This window comes from Tauraco erythrolophus, chromosome 22 (assembly GCF_009769465.1).
Source record: "Tauraco erythrolophus isolate bTauEry1 chromosome 22, bTauEry1.pri, whole genome shotgun sequence".
NCBI lineage: Eukaryota > Metazoa > Chordata > Aves > Musophagiformes > Musophagidae > Tauraco > Tauraco erythrolophus.
The window spans coordinates 12,619,958-12,646,854 of record NC_141486.1 but is presented as its reverse complement, the minus strand read 5'-3'; the positions used below and the strand labels follow the sequence as shown (position 1 = coordinate 12,646,854).

At 37.6% G+C, this 26,897-nt stretch overlaps 2 protein-coding genes across 7 annotated transcripts in view; one reads left to right on the top strand and one right to left on the bottom strand.

The window, feature by feature from the left end:
• Window positions 1-26,897, bottom strand: part of RALGPS1 (Ral GEF with PH domain and SH3 binding motif 1) — a 106,659-nt gene that overhangs the window by 43,989 nt on the left and 35,773 nt on the right. The gene's annotated exons all lie outside the window — the stretch shown is intronic.
• Window positions 4,425-25,197, top strand: ANGPTL2 (angiopoietin like 2). Of its 2 annotated transcripts, none has more exons than XM_086625280.1 (5): window positions 4,425-4,480; window positions 13,305-14,161; window positions 22,338-22,531; window positions 22,774-23,044; window positions 23,534-25,197. In XM_086625280.1, the coding sequence occupies exons 2-5, from the start codon at window positions 13,354-13,356 to the stop codon at window positions 23,731-23,733; spliced, it is 1,473 nt and encodes a 490-aa protein (XP_086481406.1). In that variant the 5' UTR covers window positions 4,425-4,480; window positions 13,305-13,353; the 3' UTR covers window positions 23,734-25,197. The 2 variants fall into 2 exon arrangements, with proteins under 2 accessions (XP_086481406.1, XP_086481407.1); XM_086625281.1 differs by lacking the exon at window positions 4,425-4,480 and adding an exon at window positions 8,587-8,609.

The window sequence follows — 26,897 nt, the reverse complement described above, 5'->3', positions numbered from 1 at the left end:
CCTAATCAAAAGGGAGTTTTTATCTTCTTTGTAGTCACCCTTTAAATACTGGAACATGGCGTAAGGGTCTAACCTAAGCCTTCTTTTCTCAAGGCTGAACCATCCCAGTTTTCTCAGCCTTTCCTCATAGAGCAGGCAAGTTTTGCTGCTCTTCACCCAAGCACACTGGTGACCTCAAAAGAAAATCTTTTAGAGGCAGAACTGCTAATCCAAAAGGCCACTCAAGAGTGTCTGTAAACATCTGAGACTTCTCAGAAAGTTACCTGCAACACCAAAGAACCTGTTTAACTCAACTAACTCACGTTCAGCCATTCCTCTAGTCCATGTTTAATGAAAGAAATAAAATGTTATCATTGATTTGTACTTAGTCATCCCAAAACCAAAAGAAGGAAACAATCCCATGGTGTTTCCTGAACAACCTTATTCTAATGGATCACTGGAATTAATCATTCCACTTTTATCACTGTATCAATGAAGCCTAATATAGAAAAAGAGACAAATAAGAGTAGCATAAACCAAGCAACTTCCAAAATACGATACCAGTGTGTGAAAGAAAAAGTTACCAGTAATTCAGCTGGAATTATGTTTAGGAATTTATGCCCAAAATCACCTCTGACTGGTGCAAAGCATTCTCTTATCCACTGAGACAGTCTAAAAAATTCTGAGGCTGTCTGGAGCTTGCTAGCAAAACTTTCCCTCCGAACAAATCAGATTTTCTCAAGAGTACTGTCAATTTTCTCTTTTTTTTTTTTTTTTTTTTTAATTTTTCCCCCAAACCCAACTATTTCCTACTGCTTTTCCCATGAATCAGGAAAAATATATTACAGAATATTAAGTATTTTAATAGTGATTCATTTCACTATTTTAAAACATATGTTATCCAGTGTCAGAAAGCAGAGAATGCTTCCAAAAAGAATATTGGAAACAGGCAAAGGTACAATAGTTGTCTTCCAGATGTAGCTTCCTGTCAGCAGTGAGCTGTGGTTTAGGGACTTCCTGAGATAGATCTTGTATAAACACTTCTGTGTTTAAGTCTGGGTGGTATTCTTTCATTACAACAATTCTTTACAAGAATCTATCTGTTCACTTTTTCTTCTTCCTGCTACTCATCCACATGCACTTTTTTTAAAAAAAATTTTAGTTTCAAAACATCTTGTGGTAAATGAATTCAGCAATTGTACTGCAGACTGTCTGAAAGACTGATCAGTTTGATTTCTCAAAGTTTGCCGTTTTAAGATTGTTACATTCTTACCTATTTTGTTTACTTCTGATCTTCTCATCACTGACTCGTTAACTTCTGTGACCAGCTGTTTCAAGTATTTTCACTGTTCTCAAAGACAAGTCTAACATTAGATGACTCCTTGCTGATTGCATTACCCTGGTGAAGACAACTGTCAGCTTTCACGGCCAGAAATAACTGGCTATTAGTATCCTACTATTAGTAGCATCTGTTATTCTCCAATCATGGATTTAAATATAAGCTGATCTCTGAGATTCTCAGTATGAGAAGCAAATGGAACAGCTATGAAATGTTTTGAAAATCACGTCAATCAGCCTTTAATGAAGCAATGAACTCCACTTCATAGTATTACAAATCCAAGGAAAAGGCATTTGGTCCATTTGGTCCAAGCAGAATGCCCACCTGAAGGCTAATCCCATTTTTCTCTTCAATCCTTCCCAAAGGGTAAACACTTGGTGACATCCAAACAATTCAGATATCCTGTGAACACTTGGCACATCCAAATAAAAGCCCCATCGCCTATCAAGTTGGCACAACTTTATTTTTCCCAATAGACAAAACTGTGACAGACTGAAGAAATAACGAAGCTTTATCATACACAACGTGGAACAACCAGGCTATTCAGACAGCTTTAAAAAGACAAAAAAGCACTCGGCACTTAATCAGAAGGTTGACCTGAGTAATAATATGTTATTTCTTACTCAGAAAAGAGGATGGTCAAAGAAATAAGGTTTGGCTATTTTTGATCTTTCAAATATTTTCACTTATAACATGATCATCTGTAAAAGAACATTAATGACTAAAAAACACACCACAAGAAAAGTCTCTATTTAGTCTCCTTCACTGGGTAGTATTTTTAGGAATTCAGCTGCACTTATTTAAGTGCCCAAAAATCAATTTAGTTTAAGTATATGTTAAAGAGCTTAAAAGCGGTTATAGATGATTTATAAACGTGGTCCTAAACAAAGAACTGCATCCTTGAGAAATCTTGTATTTCCAAGAACCTTGGTGCTCCGGGGCATAACAGCAAGTTGTATAAAATGAAAACCTGTATTTTTCTACAAAGGCAAAGAATCTGAAAATGTTCATTTTTAAATGAAAATTAAATACCCAACTCAAGTAGTAATCTAGGTAGGGAATCACACTCCTAGCTCTCTAAGTATTCAGGAATTTGAGAAATTGATCAGCGCAGGAAAGAGCCACCTCAACGGCTTGGCAAACACTCATGGCGACCTTCACTCTTCCCGCTCCCCACTTCCCTCCCTGGAGGAGCTGTATCTGTAGGCTGAAAAGGCACCTTGGAAACGACGGAGTGTGAATCACAGGCAAGTTGGAAGAAAATTTAATAGGTCTATTGCTACATCTGTCAAAAATGAACAGATCACATTCCGGTTCAATTAAACCAGCTTTTTCAGTATCAAACTAGCGCATTGGAAGAGGTTTGCACTGCTTTAATCCCAAGTATCCAGGCTATGCTATTTAATAGCACTGAAATGATCACTTCAGTCCCCGGTTTTGTGTTGTCTCTCCTTAGACACAGAAACTTGTAAGCTTTTGAGTTAAATTAGAAAATAGTGGTAACATAACAACTGTAACTAATAAGAGGTGCTAATATTCCCTGCAGGAAGCCCAGGCCATTCAGTAAAGTTACAAGAAACGTAAAAAGTTGGAGGCATTCTGAGTTACTAGTGCAATATATTTAGAAGTGTTTTATTCTGACATAGAAGACATTCACTTTTATGATGGAAACAATTTATTGTTAGAAGAGCCACTACTTGTCCATGTTTGAACTTGAACAGAAATAGAGTTTGTTTCAATCCAGTGTCTCAAAATGGCTATGATATACAACCACAGTGAAACAACAGTTTGGTTTGCTAAACTGTTGATAAAAAGTAGCTAAAAACCCCAAACACTTTAATATTGTGAAGTTCCACTTTTAATTTTGATAATTTCTTTGGAAGATTCCCAGCAAGTTATAAATATAGCTTAAAGACAAATTTTACATTAATTCAAAAAATCTGTTGTAAAACCAGAGGTGATAGCCCAAAAGTATTCTACACACATAAAGTTCTGTAGTAGGAAATTTTTAGAAAGGTTCCAGGGAAATAGTAAGAATCCACAGCAAATGAGAAACGTGCTTCAGATTATTAACATGAGTAGCAAGCAAACATTAAAAAAACGCACTGGCGTTCAGCCAAACTACGGATTTTCAGTCTGCATTAGATTTCTGGGAACGTGCCATTTCCTGATGGAAATTACCGAGAGGTGGTAAGAAAGGCGAAACCAGCACTGCTGCGAACGAAGCAGCCCCGCTTGCCTTCAACGTTGAAGAGGACGAGCCAGTAAAAACCACTACCGACCGCTTCAGCGGTTTAGGACGGAAGGGGTTCCACCTCTCCGCACCAGGGAGCCACCGGGCAAGGATCATCCACGAGCACCTGAGCCCCCCCGCAGTGACACCCCGACGGCCCGTTTCATCCGACAAGCCAAGGCCCCGTTCCGCAGCCGGAGGGCCCCGAACCGCCCCGCAGCACCAACGATCAACGCGCGCACGTACGGCGGACACGCGCAGCTCACTTCGAGCGAACCGGGGGCCGCTCCGGTCTGCGACCGACCAGACCCCGGCCCGCGGCGGGCGGTTACGGGGAAGCCGCGGAGGCGCCCCTCAACGCGCGGCACGCGCCCCGTGGCACGCGGGAACGGCCGGCCCCGCGCGGGCCCCCTGCGCGGCCCCGCCCCGCCCCCGGCCGTGACGTCACGGCGCGGCGGGCGGAGAGCGGCTGCTCCAACCAGAGCGTCCCGGCGCGCGGCCGCCGCCCCCCGCCGCCACAAAGGGGCCCGAGTTCAAACGGGGCTGCTCGGCCGCGCCTGCCATGACGGCCCCGACCGCCGGCCGCGCAGCGCCCAGCGCTGCCCGTTCCCCCCGCGCACGGCTCGCGCTGCCGCCGCAGTAGCGCGGCACGGACGGGCGGCCCGGCCTGCGGGAACCCGCCAGGGAAGAAGGAGGAAAAGGAAAGGAAAGAAAAAAGAAAAGAAAAGAAAAGGGTTTTGTGGCTCACGCCGTTGTTCCCCCGCCTCGCTCCAGCGCGGCGCACGAAGCCGCTCGGGGTTCGAGCCGCTGCGGAGTCCCGCGCCCGAGAGCAGCAGCCGAGGGGGATGTCGCCGCGGCCGCGGCCGAGCCGCTCGGAAAGGCTTTGATGCCGGCGCCCCGCGGGCTGAGCGAAGCGGCCGGAGCAGAAGGTAAGAACGTTCGGCTCGGACGGACGGACGGCGCTCTGGGGGGGTACGCCCGGGTCCGAGCGGGTTTGCCCAGGGGAGCACTGCTGCTCCCTCGCACAAAGCAGGAAGCCTGGTTTTTTCCTTTTAAAACAATCAACCAACACCATAAAAAACCAAAATCATATTAAAATACAGTTGTAAAGACAGTTGAGACTGTCAGTGCCAGGCAGTGAAAAACCCTTCTTGTCCTTTTTTTCAAGAATATGACGATTTTTTTAAAAAAAATCTTATTTAATTCTGCATGTAACTGCTCACTCAACCTCGCGGAAAATGCACATGCCTTTCAACAAACTTCCTAGGACATAGTAATTTCTACGATAACTTTTCTATAGGACTACCAGTATTAAAAATTATGAAATCGCCATTCAGTCTTTCCTACACTCACGTCTGATCAAGGAGATAGAAAAGTTCCCAGAACTTTATTAAAGTCTATAAAACAAATACTTGAAAGGTTTTGCAAAAATTTAATTTAAAAAATAATCTAGCATTTATGAGTACCTTTGTGTAAGCATTGAATATTTACTATATGATGGAACTGCTATTTTTCATGGGCAAAATAAGTCAATTTATTAAAATATGAATCTGTTTAAGGGCTGTTACGTACAGTGGGCACGCACACATATAAGCACACACAGTATGAGCACTTTTTGGTAGTGATTGGATTAAGTGAAAATAAGGTGAGGCCACTGTTAAGGGAAGTGACAACAAAAGCAATGCTCTCTTTCAGTAATTACATTCCACATCTATGACAGAGCTTTAGTAAATCACAAAGAACAATCCACAAACAACATGACTAAAATTATTAATCCAGAAAGAAAATTTTTGCTTCTCGTACCTAAAAAAAAGCTATCTTTTGCCAAAACTTGAAAAAAAAAAAAAAATTACATGGCAGCAAAAGATACATAATCTTTTGAAGTTTCTTGCAGCACTTGATAGTATTTCAAAACAAAAGTTCCCCAAGAGTAATTAAGACACTCTCATTCTGAAGTGTTGTTTTTAGTCATCCACTCCCCTCAGTGGAAAAAGTATTTCCTTTTAAGAAGAATGAACCAAAACTTCACCACAACTGTAAGTGGCAGAAAAGCCGAGTACAGAACGTATTATAATAAAAGTATCTAAAGCAGTTAATTGGTTTCTGTCAGTATGGCCCTGCTTACAACAGAATCAAGTAACTAGTGGCAAAAAAAAAATCCCTCCATAAATTTGGAGTTCGATATTTCAACTTAGATTTACATCATGTTTTTATAACTGAAACTGCATGCTATTATGTGTCAGCCCTTCCCTATCCCCTATTATATTTACTTTAAAACTTCAAACAAAACTTTAAAGCTTTTCCCAATACATGTGGCATGCATAATACTGTGCTGTATTTTCCCTGTGAATTGCTGTTCCCTTTTACAAAACTGGAAAAAAAAAATCAGTATTCAGCTTTTCACAGCAGAACTCTTCATCTGAAAAGTCAAATTACATGAGTTAATTCTAAAAGAAAACCTGTACCAGTTGAAGTCTCTCTCCTTAGAAAAGAACAAAAATTAATAAATCACATTAAATATGAAGTCTACCTGAAAAACTGAGAGGATGGATTAATATAATTCCAGGCAAGAGAATGTTTGCGAGAAGGAGCAGGAACAGAGCATGAGCTCTGAGAAAAGAGGCAGGGAGTAAGAAAGAAAGCAGCTTCAGAAAATTCATGCTTATCTATCTTATCACAATGGTGGTGTGAAATCCAGATCATATTACTGGCCTGGTGCCTGGAACATGCCAGCTAACTGTAAGTCCACAAACACCAAATATCAAAGGACTCTGCAGAAGCAAAAACTAATGTTTGTTAACAAAACCCAAAACCAAGCCCTCTGATCTTTTTATAGTAGGATTTTAAATTTTTTACACCCTTGCTCCATTTGCTTTTACAAGCTAATGTACTAATCTAAAAACCCCTTTTAATATCAAAGATAAAAGTATTGAAGAAACTGTGAAGATTTATTGCTAGTTTTTCATGTTTCTTCTTTAGAATGAACAATTATCAAACTATGTGTGAATTCACAATCAAATATAATAGTTTACCTTTTGAAGAATAAATGCTGTCATAGCTAACACTATGCCTTTTGTGAACATGCCTTCATTTCATGTCTAAATGCTTGAGGAACCTGCACAAAAGGTACCACAGCACGTATGGCATGTAGGAAAAGCAAGCCCATCAAATGACTGCTCGCCTCGTTACATTAAATATGACCAGCACACAAGAACTCATTAACCCACAGAAGAGAGTTTTGCACCAGTGATTTCACGTAGCAAAACGAACGCATCTGTATATAGGATAGCACTGCTGCTTTTTTCTTCTAAGTCAAAACAACCATACAGGGAAGTGGCAGAAAATATTCATGTTGTGCAAAAGGTGTGTATCTCATCCTTCTTAAATATGTCGTTTTTTTATCTATCTGGGTATTTCTAAAAGCCTCTGAAGTATCAGCCTAATTATGGTGCATTCAATTCTGGTGTGTTAGACCTGCACGCTGAAGGATTCAGCCTCTAGCCTGTAGGCCCTTGAGTCAGAGCAATTTGCACGGATGGGAGTAAGTTCTTGAGTGCTGCATGTTGCCTATCGACTCTTTAATTACATGAAAGTCACCTATTACCAAAATAATGAAAATGATACATAAATAAAACTATATACAGAAAATAGAGGGAAATAATACAAAACAACCCCCCAGATTCTGGAATTAACTTTCTAAGGGATGCAATACTCTAGGAGCCTTTTTAGGGAGGCTGAGTGACAATGACAGAAAATGGTAGCAGTTTGTTGTAAAAATAGCAGTTGTTATCCCAAAGATACAATAACCTTAATGGAGAATCTGATTTTATTTTGACAGCTTACTGAGTACTCCTGCTCAAGTGTAAAAAGTCACATAGGAAACCTACTCCTTCACCTTGTTTGCTATGATTCTCGTAACTGAAGCCCAATAAACTAAAAATGCCTCCTTAGCTCCTGAGCTATGACATACAAGCCACTAAAAATCTATTCCAACTTTTTGAAGTGAGAATTGCTGCTATCTTGATCACATACCAGGTTCTGATGCATAAGCTCCTCAAACCAAACCGGTAGTGTTTTTTCATAATTAGATGATCTTTGCAATAAATTCAAGTATGCTGCAATTTAAATAGTTACTGAAGTCTCCAGGAAACCTTCTTGTCTAACATCCTAGTTTTAGCACAGAAAATTGCCTTCTCTGTAAAGAAGTGTCCAAGGGTCACTTTTATAAAAGCTACACTTATGTCACTCAGCGCATCACACTTTCACACCTACAGTCCTCTGGCTTAATAACACTTCACTGTATCCAGAAAAACAGCAGCAGCAGCAAGAAGCAATTCTACTGCTACTACCTACTGGTTTATGTTCCTTATCTGTAGGAGTAACCCATACCTTTGCAATTTAAGATACAAAATTTACATTCTGCTATGAAATCCAGGCAATTATTTTCGACATTTGTCTTAGTTAAGGTTTTCCACACAAGATTCACACAGATCATTATTTTGCTTTTGTATTTCTCCAAAATGCTATAGTACAGGTGATGTCTTCCTCAAATGTCAAAACATTTCCTCCTTGAACTGACTTGTAATTTGAAGTAAACCATAATAAAGTTCAGTTCAGTGCTCAGCCACCATCTGCTGGTCTTCCTACAGTCTCAGCTTTTTTTTTTTTTTTTTTTTCCAGAATACTTTAAAAACACAGCCAACAAAAAACAGCCATAGCACTGAAAGGCTACTGGTAGCATTTTCAAATCAGCTTAATGATACTTTACTATGTTATTACAAGTCATACTTTTCATTTGATGGAAACATAACTTTGTTCTCTTTTGTAGACACAAATCCCAGGGATAGGTAAAATATTTCATAAAACCCGAAAGAGATAGTTAACCAGTATTTTTTGTAAAAATGAGATCCTCTGAAGCATGGCATCAGAACCAACAAATAATGAAAAAAGGCATACGTGTTGGAATATCTGCAATGAAACATGTATTTTGTTAAAAGGAGCTTTAAAAAAAAAAAAGCCACAGTGCTGACATCACTACCATTAATGCTTGCTCTTAAGGTAAGCTGATTAAAAAACCAAAGTGAACGTTTGTCCAACAGTAATATTTTGCACATATACATATTTTTACCTTTATCATTTCAGGAGCATGACAGTGATTAAACTACAGGATGTGAAACACCTGTATAATTTTAAATGGTAAAATCCTTGTATCTTGTTCAAATATCATGTATAAATTTCAAGATATTCCAAACATCAAAAGGCAATATATTTTGACTAACCAGAACTCCCATATAAGCATGACAGAGTACAGGACGGACGGAAAAATATTTCAAAGCAAAGCTGAAGGAAGATTTTATTTACTTTTTCCCTTTAAGAGACAGGAAAAAACAATCAAATGCTGAAACAGCTGATATCCCTTTCAGAAAGTTTATTTCCTCTTTTTTCACCAGATCATGGGAGCATACTCAGTTGGGCAAACAATGAATGAGCAAACAAAGCAGCTCCTGCTTCCAGTTATATACATAGATAGGCCAATATTTGGTCTACAAACTGAAATTTTAACCAAAGTGCTTATGCTGGCTAGGAGTATGAAAACTATCATGATTATAACCCACACAACAATGCAGCCCAAAGTTTTCATACAGATGCAGTTATACTGGCAAAAGACAAACAGAAAAAAAAAAATTATTTTGCCTGAATAAAGTAATATATACTACCAAGTAGGGCAAACATACACAAAATTGGTTTTAGGTGCATCTGCACTAAGGCAAGTTTGTCCCAACTGAACTCCCATGAAAAGCACTTTTATGAGTATACAAGTCTTGAAGAGCCAGAATCTAGATAAGAAACCACTTCAAACTTCCATCCTTTTTCTAATTAGAAGTTCTATTTCATTTTTCATTAAAATTACACATATCTTTAAGTGTGCTGCTTTGACTTCTCCTGTTTTTTGTTTGTATGCTTGTTCCTTGAAGTTTTGCCAGTGTGCACAAGGATAAAAAGACAGACGTGCTTTATTTCCAGTAATTAAGAAAATTTGCACCAAACCTCCAAGCACGCTTTTATATCATATAGTTTTGTGCAATGGTGAGGTTGAAAAGTCTACAGCTAACTAAGAGGAATTTTGCACTGGGGACAAATATGGCCCCAGTAATATAGTTCCGTCCCAGTCCACTGCAGAAGAGCTACTGGGAGAGGGAGAGAGAAAGAGGGGGGCTGACCAGGGAAACAGGAAGAACGGAGCGATCAGCAAGCAACTGCACTAGTTAAGTGCAAAGGGTATGAGCAACTACTTGGCAAAAGTGCAACAGAAGAAAACTGAAAGCTAGTGTGATAGATGTCAAATAAATAACATCTTCCCACGGGAAGGAATTCTGATATCCTAAGAATCTGATGTTCTCCTACTCAAGAAGAAGAGGAAGATATTAAAAAACTTTAAATCCTTTTTTAAAAATTGTTTCTCTAGCTTCCCTGCCCACTTCTTCCAGCAAGCTTTTTTCTCCCCAAAAGATTAATCATTGGGAGTTGTTCAAACAAGCATGTTGGTTATGAACATCACTTGAATCCAACAGCAGAAAAGAAGAAATGCCATTTATGTTATGTGTCCATCACAATATGCAAGGAGTTGGCCTCATTCTGAACACTTTTTTTAACTGAACAAATAAGACAATAAAAGACTTGAGATCACTTCATAAACAGACTGCAGAAGGACATCTGAAGACAAAGTTCTTGTTTCTACTTGTACAGGAGCATTCTCTTACCAATGTGCCTCTCCTTCCAATGTTTTTTCTTATAGGAAGAACACCTTAGAAAAGGTGACATGCAGGCAAGATCACGAGAGCAGCATTTCAGCACAGCCTAATGGTGCTGACGCCGTTCACCGATGTGACCTCCTGCAGCCAGTGGTCACACACTGCGAGAGAGGTGGTCACAGCCCCGGGCCTGCCAGGGTTTAAGAGGCATTTGGACAATGCCCTTAACAACGGGCTTCAGCTGTTGGTCAGCCCTGAAGTGGTCAGGCAGTTGGGCTAGATGATTGTTGTAGCTCCCTTCCAGCTGAAATAGTCTATTCTATTCTGAAAGATGTTTGAACTGATGTGTTAAGATGAGGCGGATGAACTCTGATCCATTTTTTCCTTAAACAGTTGTTCAAAAAACTGGAGAAAAATAAAACTATTATATGTTGCTCTTTATTTCTTCAGCCTGGAAAAGAACGTGCACCCCAAATCCTGTCCTCAGTTAAAGACATGAGATGCTGTAACAAAGACACAAGTGAACTCTGAGGAAAAAATTAATTTCTTTTCAGTAGTCAATATAATCATAGGGTGTTGGTTTTGGTGTTGTGTTGTTTTTTTGTGTTTTTTTTTGGGGGGTGGGGGGTGAGGAGTGGAGGGGGAATATTTCAATTCCAACAGTGAAATAAAACCCATTTCACACCTATATACAAGACACATTTGCAAAAACAGCCCATCTGTGCAGAAATGAGGCCTGGAAAACTGCCAGTGTTTCCAAGTGTGACCTGCTGTGCAAATGCTGATTATGCAAGTTAAAGCTGTCTGGGGTGAATTTATGTTCCCTGTTTTCCAGGGCTCCAAATAACATTCCTTTACTTACAGAAACCATGTCAAACTCCAAACTTTTATCTGACAGGTTTTCAAGATTCTTGACAAGTTCTGTAAAGCACGAATCCTTTCTGTTTGCAAAATGAAAATGAGTTTATTCCAAATAAGAAACTAAGGCAAATATGTATATTCAAAAACTTTAAGAAGGAGCAAGTCCTGGTCATTTTTGTTTGAATCATTTACAGAAGCACTTAAAGAAGCTTCTATGGTTTACTTCAAAACAACAGAAAAATGTGAATTGCTGACAACCATGTCTCTTCTCAGTATGAATAATTATTTAAGCATGCATATTCATCATCATCTTGAAACTCTGAAAAAAATTTCTTGAAAGTCAGCAGAGAATCGTAGAACAATTCAGATTGGATGGGACCTCACCTTCGTCTCACGAAGCAAGGCTAACTTCAACATTATAGCAGGCTGCTCAGAGCCTTGTCTAAATCAACACTTTAGGTATTTCCAGGAATGGAGATTCCACCACCTCTTTGGGTGACTTCTTCAGTCCTTGGTCACACTCATTGTGAAATTATTTTTTTCTAAAACCCAAAATGAACTTTTCCTGAAGCAATTTGTACCCATTGACCATTATACTTTCACTGTGCATTTCCAAAAAGAATCCATCTTCTCTACAAACACCCACTAAGTAGCTGAAGACAGCAGTAAGATGCCTTCTTCATCATCCCTTCTGGAGGCTAAGCAAACCTAGCTTGTTTTGCTGCTCCTCATGCTCATGTCTCCCAGCCTCTAGCTATTCGCATTGGTTGCGCTCACCTGGACTCATTCCAGTTTCTCACAGCAGTTGCTATCATCATTTCATGTCATTTAAAAACGTTCGTTGTACTAAAGATGACCAGGCAGTAAGGCGACAGTTATTTAAACACTGAACGGTTATTCCATGTGAAATGTTTTACAAGCAAAGAAAAATATGATGGTAACACCACCTTGGTTTTAAAAAGTATCAGGCAGGCTTTATACACTGAAAAAGCTCCATACTGTGTTTCCCCCCCCTCGCCCGACGTTATTTATTGTAAGAAAACTAGGCTATACATACACATGCCTATTCAAATTCAGCAACAAAAAGCTGTTAGAAATACACGATAAAGTGTTGTTCAAGAAGCTGAGAGTGTGATTTGTGACAAGGGCATTCCTGGCAGTAGCGACAATGCTAAGCTCACGTTTCCAAGACAACTGTTGCCTATAAAGTTCTGGTATTGACTTATTTTTTAAGAGATTGTGATGGCCTCAAATTTCTACCTCGAATATCAATCTGCTCGGAGAAATAAGTCAACGCAATTTCACCAGAAGCGTATGTTGCAATACGTCAATAACCACTATTAGCTCATTCTAATAGCTGGGGGTTGTCTTTGCCCACCGTGCACACACGCAGGTGTTCTTCCCCTTCGAGAAAAGCCTGTGAAGTGAAATGACTGGGCTGAGTGTAAAGACAATGTCTCCGGTGAGAGCCACAATAAATATTTCAGTTGTAAATTCTGCTAGTCTGGAAAATCAACAGATTTTACTGCCTATAATATTTGGGCAGTAGAGCTTTTAATTTATAATTATTAAGGACTAATGTAGAGTAAGTTTGTGTTTTTTTCCCCCCAATACTGCTGACTAAAGTAAAATTGTTACATTTAATCTAAGCTATATCTCCTGCAATATACACGCAGTTATAAAACTCTGCAAACGAGCTATTTGATATTTTTAGAACTTTTAACAGCACATATTAACTTACATTCTGTTTATATTTAAAGGTTATTTTTGTAACTGTAAGAAATGAAAAGGTAATTAATACTTGAATGAAAACATCAATCTTGGAAACTTTTGTGGTACTTGCCTGAAAGAACAGACTCTTCAAATCTTGGTATTTATTACTTAGTTTCTTGTGGTTCTTGGCCAGCTTTAGATAAGCTAGCAAGCAGTAACTACAGTTCTGGCCACAGAATGATACAACTATTCCCCATGATGTCCCCTTTGGCCAAGGTGAGTCCATGCTGGACAAGAAAAGTATCTCATTTGTACACAGACAAACTAGGTACTATGTAATATTTTGTAAGTTTTAGAACAGATTATCAGTTGTAGACTTGCATTGATTTCCTGTTTGTTACTTACGGCTAAATTTATTTTAAAACAGATTTTAAAAAGTTCTTTGCAGAAGAATATTTGACAAGAAATAGAAGATCATGATGACAACAAGATTCATCTGTTTAATGCTAATAGCTGTTGTGGGAGCTACTGCAAGCAAAACACAGGAATTTGAAGGCAATGACGAGGAAACAGAACAAGAATTCATTTATATGAACAGATACAAGCGTTCCAGTGACACACAGGACAAGTGCACTTACACCTTTATCGTACCTCAACAGAGAGTGACAGGTGCCATTTGTGTTAACTCTAAGGAGCCTGAAGTTCTACTTGAAACCAGGGTAAATAAACAAGAGTTACAGTTACTTAACAATGAACTTCTTAAACAAAAGAGACAAATAGAAACTCTCCAGCAACTGGTGGAGGTGGACGGTGGGATTGTTAATGAGGTTAAACTCTTAAGAAAAGAGAGCAGAAATATGAATTCTCGTGTCACACAACTCTATATGCAGTTACTACACGAAATTATCCGAAAACGTGACAACGCCTTAGAACTTTCTCAACTCGAGAATAAGATTTTGAATCAAACTGCAGATATGTTGCAGCTTGCAAACAAATACAAAGACTTAGAGCACAAGTACCAACATTTGATGTCAATTGCCAATAATCAGTCAATAATAATTGCTCAACTGGAAGAACACTGTCAAAAAATGCCATCCATAAAGCCACTGCCACAAACTCCACTGCCACCAAATAAAGTGTACCAGCCTCCTACTTACAATCGCATTATTAACCAGATATCTACTAATGAGATTCAGAGTGATCAGAACTTAAAGGTTCTGCCACCTACCTTACCAACCATGCCTGCAGTTACTAGTATTCCGACTTCAACTGATAAACCATCTGGTAAGTAATATTATTGATATGTCTACATTAGTTTATGCTAATATGCAGTGGGCAGCATTTTAACTGTAGTATCAAAAACGCAGACAGAATTTATTTATTTAGCAAAATAAATGCAACAAATTTTTTTGAACTACCTGAGATTTCTTAGATCTGACGTTGCCTGTGTATCTCTTATGTATTTTTAATATACATATTGTAGAACAAGCACAGAAAGAAAGCAAAGAAATGAATTCTGAATGTCTAACATACTCAGACACACTAGCCCCACAGATTTTGTCATGTGACTATGCCAAGACAAACCCATCATTTACATGAGATGTTTAAGATAAAGGAGCTGCAGAAAAAAATTACTAATCAACAGTCAATCATCTAAGTTTTATTCAGCTGTGCCCAAGACCAAACTGCTACAATTCATCTGAAGGGGTTTGACACTTTTTGTGTAAACATTTATGAAGTTATTACAAGTTTGTTGATCTAGCATGTGATAATTTTTGTGCTTGTGTAACTCAAGAAGGAATACGTATCTGCTCTGTACCTCACACAGGGCACTTGTGCTCTAAGAGAGGAGCAAAGGAAAGCAAGTGGTGGAATACTAAGGGATATTATACAGCCCTTGTAAGTCTTAGGAGTTCTGCCATAAGCAAGATCAGAGGCATCTGAAACCTATTAGAGATCAATTGATAGACATGATAAAAAAATAACAGGTAGAGAATCCAGTTTCACCTATGATCCCACATATTTCAGAAAAAATAGATCAAGTATTGTATGTCCCATACAAGAGAAGAGTCTGTTCTTCAGCGTCTGGGCAACATGTACTTGCTCCAGGAAAAAGATAGGGGACCCACAAACATCTGAAACTAAGATGTGAAAAAGAGTAAGACACATGAACTGCACTCAGAATATATTTCAAGGCTATTTGCAACATATTCCAATGACATCGTCAGACTCTTTAGAATTATCAAATAGTGCAACTGCCACATTTTTTTTTAAAAAAAAAACAAAACCAAAACCAAATACAGCTTATTTCTCCATGGAAACATCCACAATAAAACAAACTTGAGCAGGTGTTTCAGTCTAAAGCACAGTCTCTAACATACTTTGCTACAAAGCAGTTATTTCACAATATTGCCAGAGATGAACTCACCAAAGCTTGCATTGTGGCATGCAGAACCTCAGCCAAAAATATAATGATTCTACTGTTCTATGTAAAAAAAAAAAAAAGTCTGGAGAAAATCAAGTCTATTACAATTTCTTTGGGGCAATACACTACAGGATGTTACATAATTACATTTTGACTTTGATCTCAAAGTAGGTTCAAGCTTAGTACAGTATTTATCTTTCTGTAAGTGAAATATCTTTCAAGTGTTCTTTTAGGACCTTTCCCCTTCCTCTTACAGTCCTCTGAAAACTCATTAATTGGGCCATACCCTCCTTGTGCTTTTAAGTACCCAATCTGGAGCTGACGCTTCACTATCACACAGTAGAATAGAAAAGTTACTTCTGTATATAGTACTTTTGTTGATTTATCCTCATATAGCATTTTCCTTTCTTGCAAAGTAAAACATTGACTCATGACCAACTTGCAGCCCTGTACAACCCCTAGATCCTCACCTGAGGAAATGCCACTTATCCAGTTATTTTTCATGTTGATCTCCAGAGGTCCCCTTCAAAGTCCATGATTCTAAGATAAGATTCAACAGCTGCTATTTCTCTCTTATCTACATAACTTAGCAGAGAAAGAAGTCTCACATTTCTTATAACATTCATTTCTCTGCTTATTTTCTCCTTTGCAGCGGTTTGATTTGTTCAAGCAAATTTCCAACAACTGAAATTAAGCTATTTAACCTTTCATTTCCAGGGCATCCTCCTCCCCTCTTCCACCTTTCTTTTTAGGCAAGGAACACTTAATAACTTTTCTTCATCCTCCAGAATGTTCTCCATTCACAAAGTACATCTCAAACGAAATCCCTTGTTCAAGTTAGATTTGAGAAATAAAATATGATTAGGGAAATTTTTTAAGAATCCAAACAGGATTAATGACTGTAGAAGACAGAAATTAAGGAGATGCAAGACAAAAAGAAAGGGTCAGGAAGAGTAAGCGTGTGATTTAAGTTAGCAAAATTACAGACACAATTTTTAAAACTTATTTCACATTCTTCAACTTGGCACAGATGGGTCCAAGTACAAAGAATTACAACATATCTACCATAATCAGTTATCAAAACCTATTCTGGTCTTTATGTAACACGAATGTGTGGTCTCTTCACTACACAGCTGTGTCCCTGTCCTGTACATGCAATACTACACAAGCGTTTTTGTGCCTGAATGTGTTTGTGCCAGCAAACAGGCTCTGTTCACATTAGAGGTACCAGCCCTCGAAGGTCTGCTTGACTCCCTACAGGTGGCTTTATCAAAACTACCTATCTGGAAGTCAGGATGCTCCCACTGTTTCAAGAGAAGACAAGATGACCCTTGTTTGTAAAGCATGCTAATACTTTAGAAGGAAGATTTGCATATTATTATTATAAACCCACTAACTACCAGATAGATCTAGTAAAAGAACTGTCCTTTTCTGCTAACAGCAGCACATATGCTACAGAGAAAGTTTACACAATTGCTGCCCAATTTCTTTTGCAAAAAAAGGGCAATATCTGTTACTGCTGGCCAACCCATAATATGACTGGCATGGTCGCATTTACCTCAGTCAGAAACCAGGAATCGGAATTGGAGAGCATGAAAACTGCCACCGAAATGAATTTATCCGACTTACAGAGTTCCATACTCATCACTTGTCACAAAATAAAGGCACTCATCTTTTTTCTACGTGACTATTTTTGAAACAACCTACTTCATAAGTTACTTATAATTTAAAATCTTCAGAGCAACGACCCTTTCTGTAATGATTTTATAAATTACTAGGATACTAGACCTCTGTGCCTTACACTCAGAGAAAGGTACTTCAGAACAAGACATTATCACGACTACGATCTCAAACAAGACAGTCATTTAGAAGTATTTCTCTGTCATGTTTGAAGTGTCTTTCCCTGCCTGCTGTTACAGATTTACTGTGTAGTGTGATTTCAATGTACAACTGAATATTTTCTCCATATTCACAAAGGCAAGCCAAAACAACTAGCCAAATAACAAAAAATAAAGTACCAGATTTGAGGGACAAGGCATAGAAGGATAGCATCTTCTTAAAAATTTATTAGAAATATTTGAAGCATTGGATATTTCAGAGACATCACAGTTTATTGCCTCTAAGATGATAAAAGCTGATGACTGCATAACACCACCACTGACAGTAAATCATAAAAGCATGATGTAGATAAATTAAAGAACCGCAGTCTCGGAGTAAAATGTACTAGAGAAAATAAACTGAAAGGTTGCATTGTAAAATGTGTGCATCATTATTGGATATAAAGTAATTCTAGAGATACACACTTTATAACAGGCCAGTGAATTTCTCTGCAAGGACTAGGGTCATGCTTTGATCCATGCATTTCCCAGAAAGTCTTACTTTATGAGGCATAAAAAGCACCCCAATGTTCCTGTTGCTGGCTCTTTGCAAGAATAAAGGAAAATGTAAAAAATATCTGGTTTTGATTCTGAGTAGAAGAATTTGCAATTTTATCCATAAATAGTTTACTTCAAATTCTTATTTGCACTATCTTGTTTCCCACTCATGCCCAAAAGAATAAATTGGGTAAGTTTAGTTCTGTCTGCAAAATACTGAACATATGCACAACACTGAAATTCTACAGAAAAATAAAAAATATTAATCAGTAAATAGCCAGTAAGTCACCTATGTCAACACCAGAGATTGTTCAAAACAACTACAATGGTCTTTTACTCAGTTCTACTAAGCAAAATATGAATTCCAAGTAAAGTTTCTATAGTCCTATTTAGGAACATTGCTCCTTAGACTTGCTTGAAAGAGCTAAAAGCCTAATAAAAGACTTCAGAATGAAATGGTTTAGCTGTGACACTAACAACTCCTCCTTTCTTTGAGTGATTACCCAGAGGTTTGAAGTGGGATGTAGGGCTATGACACACCAAACCCCAAGAACTTTCCATGCATTAATGCTTAACAACTACTACTACTCTGCAGTTATGCCAATGCAATAGGCAGATGCCAATGGGTTTTAGTTTATAAATCAAAAGTTTTAACCCACAGGGTCAATAATTCAAGTAGATCTGAAACAACAATTTATTAGAGTGTACGATTCTACATGCAAGAGGACAAACACCGTTACGTGAAGCACTGCTACGTTTTCTGTATAATACAGACTGATGGGAATAGCTTATCAAAATATTCCCCTTTGTAGAAAGTTGCTAGTGCAACACGAAGATGACTAGACTCAATGCAAGTGAAAGCTGAACTTGAAAACTGAATGAATTTGATTCATCATCCACACCCAACAAATCAACAAATCTTTTTCTGGGAACGAAACATTTAGTAGCCAGTTACACCAATTAGGAAATGTAAGTTTTCTTGTGCAATTGCTATAGAAAACCTTTCTCCTAGAAAAACATGCACACAAACCAGTTCATTATACTCTACCAGATAAAACTTGCAGGTAAACATTTTAACCCCATGCTGTGTTACAAAAAATAAAGTTAAATAATAAACAGCAAACAGTAATGCTAAGGTTAATATAATATTAACATACAGGGTATGTTAATTTTATATAGTCACACACTTTTTCCAAAAAGACATTAGTAGTATACAAAAATAAACATACATAATAACATTAGTAAGACAGACAACATATGTTCATACTGATAATTATGGCTTAAAGAAGCAGATACTTTAAACTGGTATCCTTTAGGTGAAGCAATGCAGATTCTGCACCATCAAGTAAAATCTTTGGATAGGTGCAGTGGATAAAATTCAAGTAAGAAATGCTGAAATGTAATCTGTAAAACTGATTATTTAAACAGGGCACAGAAATATTAGGCCAATATATATATAGATATATGTGTGAGGCCAACACAAACAGTCTCCTTCTCTGGAGAAGTTCAAAACCCGCCTGGACGCGTTCTTGTGTGATCTGATCTGGGTGGTCCTGCTCCGGCAGGGGGATTGGACTAGATGATCCTTTGAGATCCCTTCCAATCCCTAACATTCAGTGATTCTGTGAAACATATATAAGCTTCTGAACTAATATTACCACTGAAACAAAAAAACAACCAAAACAAAAAAAGACACAATAACTAGAAAGTTGGGGTTTTGATTTAATAAGATAAGATTTGATATAAGAGCCTAACAGAAACTTGGGAGACACAAATAACACAAAATAGCAGAATATTAGAACAACAATACATAAGATAAAAGTGTTAACTGAAAAGGTAAAATGTTTTCAGGTACCATAGAGACCATTTAAAGTTACCCTATTGGAAATTCAGAACTGTTTATCCATAAAATAAAGAAGACTTTGAGAAGACCAGGAAATCTTGTCATGGTTAAGCAGCTTGGTGAAAGAGCAGTATCGTAAGAAAGATGACATCATTCAAAGCACTAAAGTCATGTCCAAATGAGGAAATAAGAAAAGAACTTACTATCTGTCAGGTTAAATATAAAGACACAATAAAATCTTAAGAACAACTTGCAAAAGGAAAAAAAGGCATAATAAATCTAATTTCTAACACATCAGAAACAAAAAGCTTGACTAAAGGTTTATAGGGAAAGATAAAAAGACAGAGAAATTGAGGCAGCAGTACAAAATCTAAATTAATTTTGATATAACCATTCACTGAGGGGACACTGTGGTTCCTGTGTTGACTAGGTTAGTGACAAGGACGATACTCTGAAGGATTTATCTCCAACTGAAAGGTTGGTAAAAGAGGTTATAAAGGCAATGAAAGAAGCAAATACTGACAATCTGCAGAGTAAAGCACATTCCTCAAGAGTTCTAAAGGGAACTGAATATAAAGCAATTAACTACTGTGAAATCTCTCACCAAAAACTGCCTTAGTATGTGAGGAATAAAAGGTAGCAAATGTGACATTGAGAAAAAAAAAACGAAAAATAAAAATTCCACTAATTGATAGAAAATATGCCAAGAACAGTAGAACAAGCAGTAAACAAATCTGAATCATGTACCATCATCCAGTGATCTTGAGTAAGAATCAACTTGGGTTTTATAATACCAATTTTTGTATCACTTTTAGAGATATTTGAAGGGCTCAGTGCCTATGCAGATGGAGTTCTGGTTGATATACAGTCCATGTGTACTTCCAGAAAGCACTGAACAGGTTTCTTACTAAAGGTGTTTAAGTTAAGCTGCTACAAAATACAAAGAGCCTCACATAAATAAACCATGAAAATCCCTGAAGTATTTTTTCATTAGGCAGAGCTAACCAGGCCAGTCATCTTCAGTACGTTCCCTTTCATTTCTGATGCAGGATCATAAATCTCAGACTACACACCTAAGTCAAAATTTTGGCAAGTTAGTATCTGACAAAAAACTACCTGTTGTGGAAAAGCAGTAGCAAACTCTGCTTTGAAGAATCTATAATAGTCTATTTTCATCTTAAAGCACTTTCAAAGAAAAGAATCATGTAGAGTAGAGCACTGTTGCCATGTGACCTAGAAAGAAACTGCAAGATTAGAACACTGTAAATACTACATCATACTGCTATATATTGATTTTTATGAAGACCAGATTAAAGATCTGTGGTTGACTATTTTAGGAGTCTCTTCAGTAATGACTTTGAACTGACATTCTTTTTTTGTTTTGAGTAAGTGCCACTACATACACATTATGATAAAATAAACAAGAGCAATTTAAATCACCAGCATTCATTACTTCTTCCACCTCTCATAATAAGCCATGCAGCTGTGTCACAAAATACTGCACCTGCATCTGAATTGCCAGAAGTGGGACCAGTAGCCACAACAGAAATGGAGAAGGGGCTTAAAGCAGTGCTCTAGGTAGTCTGTGAGTATGATTAAGGCCACAGACCGAAAGCTTGGAGTGCCTCTTGGTACACTGACTTTTTGATTAACTAGTTTAAAAGACCAAAAAAACCTCAAACCCTCAAAATACTGAGGTTGCTTCTATAAAACTAATTTATTACTAACTCATTTACTGAGTACAAGGGTAGCTCTGCCATCACCAGTGTTGGACAGTGAATTATGAAAAAAGGTAGATGAACTGAAATAGTTTATGCCAAAAACTACTCTTGACAGCAAGACTCCTCACGAAAAGCTCTGACAAGCCTTTCTCCTTCAGTGCGTGTGTGTGGAGGGGAAAACAAACCCATAAAACTCAAACAAACAAACAAAATTAATCAAGGGTCTCTAATCCAGAGGATTCTTGTTGACATCACTCTTCTGCTTAGGCAACATTAGAACAGCAGCAAAGCAGCTGGGGAATCTATCTGCCGGTATCAACACAGACTCCTAAATCCTCTGCTCCTCAATTTCTCAGGCTCATTAAAATGGAATCTAGCTATCTTCCCATTGGAGAAAATTTCTTTAAAAATCATTAATGTAAGATACTTTCAAAAAGAGTAAGCTCTTTATGGACTCTACTAAATTCTAGAAAAAAATGCATTCTCCTTCTGAAAACAGGAGCACATTATCTGTAATTGCTGTGATTGAAAAATATTTTAAAAGTCTTCTCATTTATCTGCAGTTTCTTTCACTATATAAGTGGGCACTCCAAATTACAAATCTGAATTTCTATTTTGTATTATCACTTAAGGTGACAACAGTAACACTACATTCTTAACTTATGTTGCTGGTTCCATTAGTAATGTCCGTGCCAGCGACATTTTTGAGGATCTAAAAAGCTGAACTTCTCACAGACAGAAACAAAGTCAAATGTTCCATTTTGTTTTCTAAAGGAAATGATTAATATTAATACTTATCAATGGAGTCATTCAGTTTCTTTGAAGATATAATCCATGTTATAAGGGCAGTTGCCTTAAATAAAATAAATAAATAAAAATAGTCTACATTTATCAGTAATTTGTTGTGAAATGTTCCAGAAATCACGTCACAACAAATGAATCTGTTGGAAAACACTTAGCGGCCACCGTACCATCAGTAAGAGGAAAAACACACACACTACTCCGCAGAAGCAAACTACTGTAAAAAGCTACCAGTTCAAATACCACCCTGCAGTAGAGATATGCTCAACTGCAGAGTCCTTCTGTTTTGACACAGGGCCCTGGAGAGACTGTCTGCAAGCACTAGAAGATGGCCATGATACCAGCTCCATCTATCTTGTCAAACCAGAGAACACAAACCGGCTTATGCAGGTCTGGTGTGACCAACGGCACGACCCTGGCGGCTGGACGGTCATTCAGAGACGGCTGGATGGGTCCGTCAACTTTTTCAGGAACTGGGAGACATACAAGGTTAGGACAAGTGAGCAGTTTTATGGTTTCTATCCTCTAAAAATTATTGGTAAAGTTAATTTAAAGAGTGATTTTAGAGTCTGGCCAACAGCTTACTTGAAAAGTAACTTTTTTTGTTTACCCTTCCAGAAGATGAGGTCTCTGTTAAACAAGTTACTGTGGTCTTCTGCTCAAGAACACATTCAGATTTACTACTGAAACAGATGCACAACATTAACATGCTTCTCCTGCTTCCTTTACAGCAAGGATTTGGTAATATAGATGGAGAATATTGGCTCGGATTAGAAAATATTTATTGGTTAACAAATCAAGGCAACTACAAACTGCTTATAACAATGGAAGACTGGTCAGGTCGAAAAGTATTTGCTGAGTACGCTAGCTTCAGACTGGAGCCAGAAAGTGAGTACTACAAGTTGAGACTGGGACGCTACAATGGCAACGCAGGAGATTCCTTCACTTGGCACAATGGCAAGCAGTTCACCACGCTGGACCGGGACCACGACGTATACACAGGTACAAGGTCTCTTGCAGTTGCCTTGCTTTTTTTGCCCTTCCCTCCCTGCCTGCTGTTTTATTTCCTTCTTGTTTTGAAAAGGAAAAATACCTATGTCATACACACACACAAAGAGAAATCACAGTTTTAGAGACTTGTCAATTAGTAATTTATGAAGCCCAAACTGATGTGTCAACCTTATACATTCTCATTGAAATATTTATAATTTACACTCAACCAGGGTCTGTAAAATATGCCGGGGGGGTTATTTGAGACAGTAATGCAAACAAATTTTCCAGCAACAGTGAGTAACACCAATGAGTCTGTCTGTAGAATCTAACTGCAGAGCTAGTTCCTGAAGAAGCCTAAACTCACACTGTACCACATGATATCTCCATGTTCAAACATACAGTTAAAAAAAAAATAAAATTAATTTGTTTTGTGCTTAGCTTGCTTGCTGTTAAGATTTTCATTTACTCCAAAGACTGAACTGGAGCTTTCCTTTGCAGGTAATTGTGCTCATTACCAGAAGGGAGGATGGTGGTACAACGCATGTGCTCATTCAAATCTCAACGGAGTGTGGTATCGTGGAGGACACTACCGCAGTCGCTATCAGGATGGTGTTTACTGGGCTGAATTCCGGGGGGGATCATATTCACTAAAGAAAGTTGTTATGATGATAAGACCTAATCCCAACACATTCCACTGAAATAATTCTTCTCTTAGTTTGCTTTCTTGTTCTAAAAATCATGTAAAGCTATGATGTTATTACCTGGAATTATCTTTTTGGAAATTAGTGATGTAAGGTACTGTACATTTATTGCTAAGATGTGAGGGCTTGTATATTGTATTTTCAAGAATCATTCCAGACAAAAAAAATGACAAAAAAACCAAAACCCACGAACTGAAATGACATGACATTCAAAACACTTCTTGGTACTAAAAGTAGTTATATTAAGCCTTTTAGAACTGGCAGTTTAGATGGACTGTAGATAAACTTCCCGGTTTTTATTCCTTGTAAATTAAGCCTGGATGGTAAAAATACTGCCAGAACTTTAAAATATTTTTGTATGTTATATTATGTATAAATATTCTCAAATACAGGAAATATTACAAACTGTACAGCAAGAGTTTTATTATTATTATTAATATTATGATGAGCAATCATTTGACACAGGAAATCATATCCTTTGAACTGTGTAGCTGGTATATGTACATTAGTGTGATTGTTCTAATTTAATCTTTGTTAACTGCCACGAATAAAGTTAGTACTATATAATTTGATTTTTGAGAGCAGATAATCAAATCATTACTGTCGTGACAAATCCAATCTGTCTCCTTCTCTTTGAGCATTTTAATAATCTGCTCCTATAAATTAGAATTCACATTAGATTCAAGTATTTTAGATTAAAAACACTAATGATTTTCCTTACCAAAATGAAGTAGCTACCTGCATATGGAAATTAATCCAGATTTACAACAAATGTAATGTGCTGTATAGCCAACATGTTATACTACACAACAATGGTCAACAGTATTTTGTACCTGACTTCAGTCATTACCTGCTGTGTAGCCTCTGTAACCAGAAACAGCTGGATAGAAGTTAAAAGGATTATCCAACTTTGCAGGCAAATGATGGATACCAATATATAAGCTATTTAATATCCTCAGCCAGTAGATGAAAATTATATAAAGAAGTTACTTGTAGCCAAGAGAAGTTATATTTACCATTTTTCACAATTATAACATATTACTGTAAAATTATTAGATTTACTCATCTATATTTAGAGGTCAGTCACAACTATGAAATACTGACTGGGATAATTCTAATATTATTCTGGGGTAGGTTTCTAGAACAGATTGTTATAACATCCATTTCGAAACAGCAACTACTACAAAAAATGTAAGTTAAAGAATGCATATAAGAGGGAAAGCAAAAGTCTTTAGGAGTTCAATATATTTTTCAGTAAGCCTGTAAGATACTTACTGTGTGTTTGTGTGCATGTGCTTGCACACTGTTTCCCTTATTACCTCATCACTTCCTTACAACAGTATGATGTGCATTAAACTGACGTGTGATGTAGCATGTGTTGTATATAACTGAAAGTAGGCTTTTTAATATATTAGATTACCCCTGTAATATTGCAATCCTTTAATAAAGCAACAAATGTTATTTTGACATGTTCAGATTTCATCCTGTTTTAGCTCAGATTACTCATAGCAAAGAATAGGTAATAACTTAATTGCACACCACTCTGCCTCATGACTCAATTCTGATACGCAACTACTATTAACATGTGTGAAGTGTCTAACAAATTCACTAGCAAAAAAAAAAGCTGGAGAACAGAATAGTTTAGACAACAGAGGAGAGAAGAAAAAGATTGTGCTGTTGTATCATTGACCAAGAGTGATGTTCACAACAAGAACTGTGGCTCAGCTGGCTGACGAAGAAAAAACTGAGGATATCTGACATATTCAAAAAAATTGGGAGTGGGAAGGAGGGAGAGGAAAGGATGCAGAAAACAAGGTCCAAATGAACAAGAATATACATCCAGTTGTACCTAACGAGTTAGTTCCTATCGTATTTTAAAAGTCATATTTACATCATAATAAAATACTTTATGGCAGAAGCGTTGTGGAGCAACATTTTGAACATACAGATTTACTGAAATTAAAGGCACTGGAGAAAGCTGCCTATGTTACTGCACAGATTCTACTCAGGAAAGGTATTTGCCAACTGGAACTTTGCTTGGCTCAGCGTGGACTATCAAAGTAGGACAACAGTAAGGACCATATTATTTCATAATTTAGCTAAGGCTTGGTCAGATAAGCCCTCTAGAAAATGAAAAAAACCCACCCAAATCCCACACTGCAATATTTAATGCAGCATTTTTTTGCATAAAATACTTTTAAACAAACCTAGAGGCTGGCACATCACAGCAAATTAAACATAGGGATTTGTAACTTATACAATGAGGTAAGTTATTGGCAAGGATATTGGCAGAATCACAGATTTGCAAAATTTCACTATGCCTATTTTTTCAAATTCACACGACAGACCTTAATTTGCACTAGACCTACCATTTCACTACTATAAACGGTGAAAGGTCTTAGCTTTTCCCATTTCTCTAATTATTTCCAATTTTTTCAATTACATTCTTATTTCATCAGTCCCCAAAGAAGTACACCTCTGACAACACTACACTGTCTAAAGATGACATACAAAGCACCTTCCTATCGTTAGCAAAAGCGTATCACGTGAGTTTATACAGGAGGAGAGAACTGCAGTACAATGGAGAAGAATTCTAACAGCTTTGATTCTCCCGCACTACTACTTCATTTCAAGAAGTACTGTAGAAATAGTCCTGCAACTCCAAACCTCCTAAAAATTTAGGTTGCTCTTCTGACTTTTTGAAATATCTCTACCTTTTTCAGAACGGTAAAGAAAATGCTGTTAACTAATACATTATCTGTGTATCAGGAACTAAACAGCAGGGCTCCACCTGTAGCATTTAGACAAAAGGCTATCCCAAGATTTAAGTTATGTCAGAAGACAACTCGTTATTCCCCTATACAGATATTTCAGAAGAGTTCTTTCCTGAAACTATTCAATTATCAAAGTTTTCAGCATCATCTCTATTGTTATATTCCAAGAAAAAAAAAAAAACCAAACCAACAACCCACAACTAAACACCACACCACAACTCAGTGAGAACATACCCATCTTTGTCCTTCCTGTAACATACAGATACAGCCTAAAAGATCACCCACACAGTGAAGACAGGAAAAAGCTGTAGCTAGCCACCACACCCATGAATTTTCAAAAAAACGTGACTGCTATTTTTCCTTAGATCACACTGTAGCTAAATGCTT

Bases quoted from the DNA above. Each gene is read 5' to 3' on its own strand.
- ANGPTL2 (XM_086625280.1), top strand. From the start codon at position 13,354: ATGATGACAACAAGATTCATCTGTTTAATGCTAATAGCTGTTGTGGGA. The intron at 14,162-22,337 runs GTAAGTAATATT...GTTTTGACACAG, and splicing joins TTCAACTGATAAACCATCTG to GGCCCTGGAGAGACTGTCTG. The intron at 23,045-23,533 runs GTACAAGGTCTC...TTTCCTTTGCAG, and splicing joins GGACCACGACGTATACACAG to GTAATTGTGCTCATTACCAG.